The sequence below is a fragment of the Hippocampus comes genome, unplaced genomic scaffold (genome assembly GCF_001891065.2).
Source record: "Hippocampus comes isolate QL1 unplaced genomic scaffold, H_comes_QL1_v1.1 scaffold180, whole genome shotgun sequence".
NCBI lineage: Eukaryota > Metazoa > Chordata > Actinopteri > Syngnathiformes > Syngnathidae > Hippocampus > Hippocampus comes.
The window spans coordinates 81,574-88,002 of record NW_017805076.1 but is presented as its reverse complement, the minus strand read 5'-3'; the positions used below and the strand labels follow the sequence as shown (position 1 = coordinate 88,002).

The 6,429-nt window shown below is 60.7% G+C and overlaps 1 protein-coding gene across 1 annotated transcript; it reads right to left on the bottom strand.

Annotated features, from left to right (window-relative positions):
* Positions 1-1,683: 1,683 nt before the first annotated feature.
* On the bottom strand, positions 1,684-2,794 carry LOC109513051 (collagen alpha-1(X) chain-like; the record flags this gene model as incomplete). The annotated part of the gene is made up of 2 exons (XM_019865255.1): positions 1,684-2,506; positions 2,720-2,794. Coding segments are annotated over 2 exons (663 nt in total), but the record flags the coding sequence as incomplete, so codon positions are not given.
* Between the last annotated feature and the right edge of the window lie 3,635 nt (positions 2,795-6,429).

The following is a 6,429-nucleotide window of genomic DNA, read 5'->3' as shown; positions in this document are numbered from 1 at the left end:
TACAATTTTTTGGGCAAGGCAGCCTAGGTTGTACGTGTCACCAAGATCAATTAAATTTAGAGCCCAACACTGCCCCCCCCCCCCAAAAAAGTCTCCTGGAGCAAGCTGCTAAAGCCAACAGGAAGTCTGCCATTTCGAATTTTTGTTCTCATTTGGACCCGTTTTGGCGTTTTTATTTTATTTTTGTACATTCTGAAAAACCCCTTCTTCAGATTGTATCCAATTGTCTTGAAAATGTGGGGTTTTCATCCAAAGAGGTACTATACGACCAGGAAAAGCAACACTTTAAATTTTGCCAAATGTTGTTGCCGTGGCGATCTGCTGTTTCCCCCCCCAAAATTGAAGTGTATTTTGTTGGTCTTACCAATCGTGAAAACATGAAATTTGACACACACATCACCTTTGGCCAAATATTCCCTACTGTATGAGTTCATTTTGCGGTTTAAAACCCCCCAAATGGTGTTTAAGTGCGCTGTATAGGCTGGCTAGCGAGTCTTCAGCCTTGTATTAATTTGGGTATACATCTTCAGATCCACACTTACTGCAATCACTCAGCCAACATAGATTTCGATCTTTCCAAATGATTGATTGTGCCGTAATTCTCAAAATCCATATCAGGATGCGGGGAAAAATGGGTAGTCAAAAACAAAAAAAAAAAACGATATGATCACCTCGTCTGTCAAACAAAATGCTTCCTGGTACCTCGGTAGACACCCATATCGACACGACTAAACAATTACCTGATCAGTGACCTGATTGACAGCACAGGCCAAACATATCATCAGCATCACGCAGGGCGCATGATCATTCCAATACACGAAATAGGCAATGATAATAATCAAAATCTTAACATACATATCATTATATGATTGTTAAAACAGAAATATTTTACATAATGAAATATGGCTGTCACATAACAACGAAACAGCCCCGTTTGAACATTTCAACAAGATTGGCTAAAAGTTCAAGGCACCTGGAACAGCACCAAGACTCTAAGGAGCCTTAATCAAAACTCAAAAGTAGGCCATTTTTAATCTCCTTTTCAAATTTTGCCCCATTTTGGGCATTTTTTAGGCATCGTTTTTCTCAAAATCGTTTTTAATCTCATGTCCTTCATTTTCAAAAAATTAAATTTCCAGTGTTCCAACATGCCACTATACAAACGCTGCCAGGACTGCATGGGCCCATTATTGCTTTTTTTTTCATATTCAAGCAATCAAGTCGTTCAGAAGAAACATCATCTTTATTATTTGAACTGAACACAGGGGGCAAGGATGGTAATTGTGCATTACACACACGACCGCACGATGATCATTCCAAAAAGGACTGAATTAATGATGACACGTTTTCTTGAGGGACAAGAACAGCTCACTCTCTATGCTCTGGGATGACATGTCTAGGGTGCCATGGGGCAGAGTAGATGTTGGTCCAATTGGTGTTTGATGGGGTTGTTTTCATAACTAGTAAAATGCTATCTGGGTGTGCGTTGTGGTCCAATTGGGTTGTTTATATCTGCAGTCACTCATGTTTTGGAGGTAGGTCCTGGTGAGTACCTAGTTGGTGGTCCTGGTTTGGAAGGTCAGGTTGATTGTTTTCATCCGGAGTAATAAATGGTCCAGGTGGTGGTCCAGTTTGGGAGGGCGCTTGCCCAGGGGTGCTTTTTTTCTGGAGTATGAGGTAATGGTGGTAGTCCAGGTCAGACAAGTTTTGGGGCAGGTTGACAATTTGGTCTCCGGGTGGGTGGATTTTATGCAGGATAACAGGTGGCCACACTGATGGCTGATATTTGCTGAGGTGGCTAACAATGATAATAAATAAAATGTGGTCCTCGTGATGGTATAGCCCAGAAAGGTTCTGATTGAGGTGGTTCATTTTTATCCATAGTTACAGGTGGTCTGGGTGGACCTGGGTGTGAAGATTATGGATCATAATATGATACATCCGGTGGTGACAATGGACCAGGTGGCCAAGGTGGTGGTGGCCAGTATGGGAAATGTTTACGTGGTGGTGGCCCAGGTCGTAATATCCCACGTCGAGCCAGTGGCCAAGGGGGAAAATATGGAACATGTAGTGGTGGCCCAGGAGGTCCTGGTGGTCCAGGTGGCCCGGGTAGTCCTGGTGGACCATATGGTCCACTTAGCCCCTGTGGTCCTGGTAAACCATATGGCCCATTTGGTCCAGGTGGTCCAGGTGAACCATCTTTTCCAGGTGGCCGTCTTGAACCCTTTGGCCCTGCTTTACCACGTCTTCCAGGTGGCCCTGGTGGACCAGGTGGGCCTGGTGGACCAGGTCGTCCTCCGGGTCGTATGTCAGGTTGCCCTGGTGGACCAGGTGGGCCTGGTGGACCAGGTGGGCCTGGTGGACCAGGTAATCCTCCGGGTCGTCCGTCAGGTGGCCCTGGTGGACCAGGTCGTCCTCCGGGGCGTCCATCAGGTAGCCCTGGTGGACCAGGTGGTCCTCCGAGTTGCCCGTCAGGTGGCCCTGGAGGACCAGGTGGGTCTCGTGGACCAGGTCGTCTTCCGGGTTGCCCGTCAGGGGGCCCTGGGGGAGCAGGTCGTCCTCCGGGGCGTCCATCAGGTAGCCCTGGTGGACCAGGTGGTCCTCCGAGTTGCCCGTCAGGTGGCCCTGGAGGACCAGGTGGGTCTCGTGGACCAGGTCGTCTTCCGGGTTGCCCGTCAGGGGGCCCTGGGGGAGCAGGTCGTCCTCCGGGGCGTCCATCAGGTAGCCCTGGTGGACCAGGTGGTCCTCCGAGTTGCCCGTCAGGTGGCCCTGGAGGACCAGGTGGGTCTCGTGGACCAGGTCGTCTTCCGGGTTGCCCGTCAGGGGGCCCTGGGGGAGCAGGTCGTCCTCCGGGGCGTCCATCAGGTAGCCCTGGTGGACCAGGTGGTCCTCCGAGTTGCCCGTCAGGTGGCCCTGGAGGACCAGGTGGGTCTCGTGGACCAGGTCGTCTTCCGGGTTGCCCGTCAGGGGGCCCTGGGGGAGCAGGTCGTCCTCCGGGGCGTCCATCAGGTAGCCCTGGTGGACCAGGTGGTCCTCCGAGTTGCCCGTCAGGTGGCCCTGGAGGACCAGGTGGGTCTCGTGGACCAGGTCGTCTTCCGGGTTGCCCGTCAGGGGGCCCTGGGGGAGCAGGTCGTCCTCCGGGGCGTCCATCAGGTAGCCCTGGTGGACCAGGTGGTCCTCCGAGTTGCCCGTCAGGTGGCCCTGGAGGACCAGGTGGGTCTCGTGGACCAGGTCGTCTTCCGGGTTGCCCGTCAGGGGGCCCTGGGGGAGCAGGTCGTCCTCCGGGGCGTCCATCAGGTAGCCCTGGTGGACCAGGTGGTCCTCCGAGTTGCCCGTCAGGTGGCCCTGGAGGACCAGGTGGGTCTCGTGGACCAGGTCGTCTTCCGGGTTGCCCGTCAGGGGGCCCTGGGGGAGCAGGTCGTCCTCCGGGGCGTCCATCAGGTAGCCCTGGTGGACCAGGTGGTCCTCCGAGTTGCCCGTCAGGTGGCCCTGGAGGACCAGGTGGGTCTCGTGGACCAGGTCGTCTTCCGGGTTGCCCGTCAGGGGGCCCTGGGGGAGCAGGTCGTCCTCCGGGGCGTCCATCAGGTAGCCCTGGTGGACCAGGTGGTCCTCCGAGTTGCCCGTCAGGTGGCCCTGGAGGACCAGGTGGGTCTCGTGGACCAGGTCGTCTTCCGGGTTGCCCGTCAGGGGGCCCTGGGGGAGCAGGTCGTCCTCCGGGGCGTCCATCAGGTAGCCCTGGTGGACCAGGTGGTCCTCCGAGTTGCCCGTCAGGTGGCCCTGGAGGACCAGGTGGGTCTCGTGGACCAGGTCGTCTTCCGGGTTGCCCGTCAGGGGGCCCTGGGGGAGCAGGTCGTCCTCCGGGGCGTCCATCAGGTAGCCCTGGTGGACCAGGTGGTCCTCCGAGTTGCCCGTCAGGTGGCCCTGGAGGACCAGGTGGGTCTCGTGGACCAGGTCGTCTTCCGGGTTGCCCGTCAGGGGGCCCTGGGGGAGCAGGTCGTCCTCCGGGGCGTCCATCAGGTAGCCCTGGTGGACCAGGTGGTCCTCCGAGTTGCCCGTCAGGTGGCCCTGGAGGACCAGGTGGGTCTCGTGGACCAGGTCGTCTTCCGGGTTGCCCGTCAGGGGGCCCTGGGGGAGCAGGTCGTCCTCCGGGGCGTCCATCAGGTAGCCCTGGTGGACCAGGTGGTCCTCCGAGTTGCCCGTCAGGTGGCCCTGGAGGACCAGGTGGGTCTCGTGGACCAGGTCGTCTTCCGGGTTGCCCGTCAGGGGGCCCTGGGGGAGCAGGTCGTCCTCCGGGGCGTCCATCAGGTAGCCCTGGTGGACCAGGTGGTCCTCCGAGTTGCCCGTCAGGTGGCCCTGGAGGACCAGGTGGGTCTCGTGGACCAGGTCGTCTTCCGGGTTGCCCGTCAGGGGGCCCTGGGGGAGCAGGTCGTCCTCCGGGGCGTCCATCAGGTAGCCCTGGTGGACCAGGTGGTCCTCCGAGTTGCCCGTCAGGTGGCCCTGGAGGACCAGGTGGGTCTCGTGGACCAGGTCGTCTTCCGGGTTGCCCGTCAGGGGGCCCTGGGGGAGCAGGTCGTCCTCCGGGGCGTCCATCAGGTAGCCCTGGTGGACCAGGTGGTCCTCCGAGTTGCCCGTCAGGTGGCCCTGGAGGACCAGGTGGGTCTCGTGGACCAGGTCGTCTTCCGGGTTGCCCGTCAGGGGGCCCTGGGGGAGCAGGTCGTCCTCCGGGGCGTCCATCAGGTAGCCCTGGTGGACCAGGTGGTCCTCCGAGTTGCCCGTCAGGTGGCCCTGGAGGACCAGGTGGGTCTCGTGGACCAGGTCGTCTTCCGGGTTGCCCGTCAGGGGGCCCTGGGGGAGCAGGTCGTCCTCCGGGGCGTCCATCAGGTAGCCCTGGTGGACCAGGTGGTCCTCCGAGTTGCCCGTCAGGTGGCCCTGGAGGACCAGGTGGGTCTCGTGGACCAGGTCGTCTTCCGGGTTGCCCGTCAGGGGGCCCTGGGGGAGCAGGTCGTCCTCCGGGGCGTCCATCAGGTAGCCCTGGTGGACCAGGTGGTCCTCCGAGTTGCCCGTCAGGTGGCCCTGGAGGACCAGGTGGGTCTCGTGGACCAGGTCGTCTTCCGGGTTGCCCGTCAGGGGGCCCTGGGGGAGCAGGTCGTCCTCCGGGGCGTCCATCAGGTAGCCCTGGTGGACCAGGTGGTCCTCCGAGTTGCCCGTCAGGTGGCCCTGGAGGACCAGGTGGGTCTCGTGGACCAGGTCGTCTTCCGGGTTGCCCGTCAGGGGGCCCTGGGGGAGCAGGTCGTCCTCCGGGGCGTCCATCAGGTAGCCCTGGTGGACCAGGTGGTCCTCCGAGTTGCCCGTCAGGTGGCCCTGGAGGACCAGGTGGGTCTCGTGGACCAGGTCGTCTTCCGGGTTGCCCGTCAGGGGGCCCTGGGGGAGCAGGTCGTCCTCCGGGGCGTCCATCAGGTAGCCCTGGTGGACCAGGTGGTCCTCCGAGTTGCCCGTCAGGTGGCCCTGGAGGACCAGGTGGGTCTCGTGGACCAGGTCGTCTTCCGGGTTGCCCGTCAGGGGGCCCTGGGGGAGCAGGTCGTCCTCCGGGGCGTCCATCAGGTAGCCCTGGTGGACCAGGTGGTCCTCCGAGTTGCCCGTCAGGTGGCCCTGGAGGACCAGGTGGGTCTCGTGGACCAGGTCGTCTTCCGGGTTGCCCGTCAGGGGGCCCTGGGGGAGCAGGTCGTCCTCCGGGGCGTCCATCAGGTAGCCCTGGTGGACCAGGTGGTCCTCCGAGTTGCCCGTCAGGTGGCCCTGGAGGACCAGGTGGGTCTCGTGGACCAGGTCGTCTTCCGGGTTGCCCGTCAGGGGGCCCTGGGGGAGCAGGTCGTCCTCCGGGGCGTCCATCAGGTAGCCCTGGTGGACCAGGTGGTCCTCCGAGTTGCCCGTCAGGTGGCCCTGGAGGACCAGGTGGGTCTCGTGGACCAGGTCGTCTTCCGGGTTGCCCGTCAGGGGGCCCTGGGGGAGCAGGTCGTCCTCCGGGGCGTCCATCAGGTAGCCCTGGTGGACCAGGTGGTCCTCCGAGTTGCCCGTCAGGTGGCCCTGGAGGACCAGGTGGGTCTCGTGGACCAGGTCGTCTTCCGGGTTGCCCGTCAGGGGGCCCTGGGGGAGCAGGTCGTCCTCCGGGGCGTCCATCAGGTAGCCCTGGTGGACCAGGTGGTCCTCCGAGTTGCCCGTCAGGTGGCCCTGGAGGACCAGGTGGGTCTCGTGGACCAGGTCGTCTTCCGGGTTGCCCGTCAGGGGGCCCTGGGGGAGCAGGTCGTCCTCCGGGGCGTCCATCAGGTAGCCCTGGTGGACCAGGTGTGTCTGGTGGACCAGGTGGTCCTCCGAGTTGCCCTTCAGGTGGCCCTGGTGGACAAGGTGGGTCTGGTGGACCAGGGCGTCCTCCGC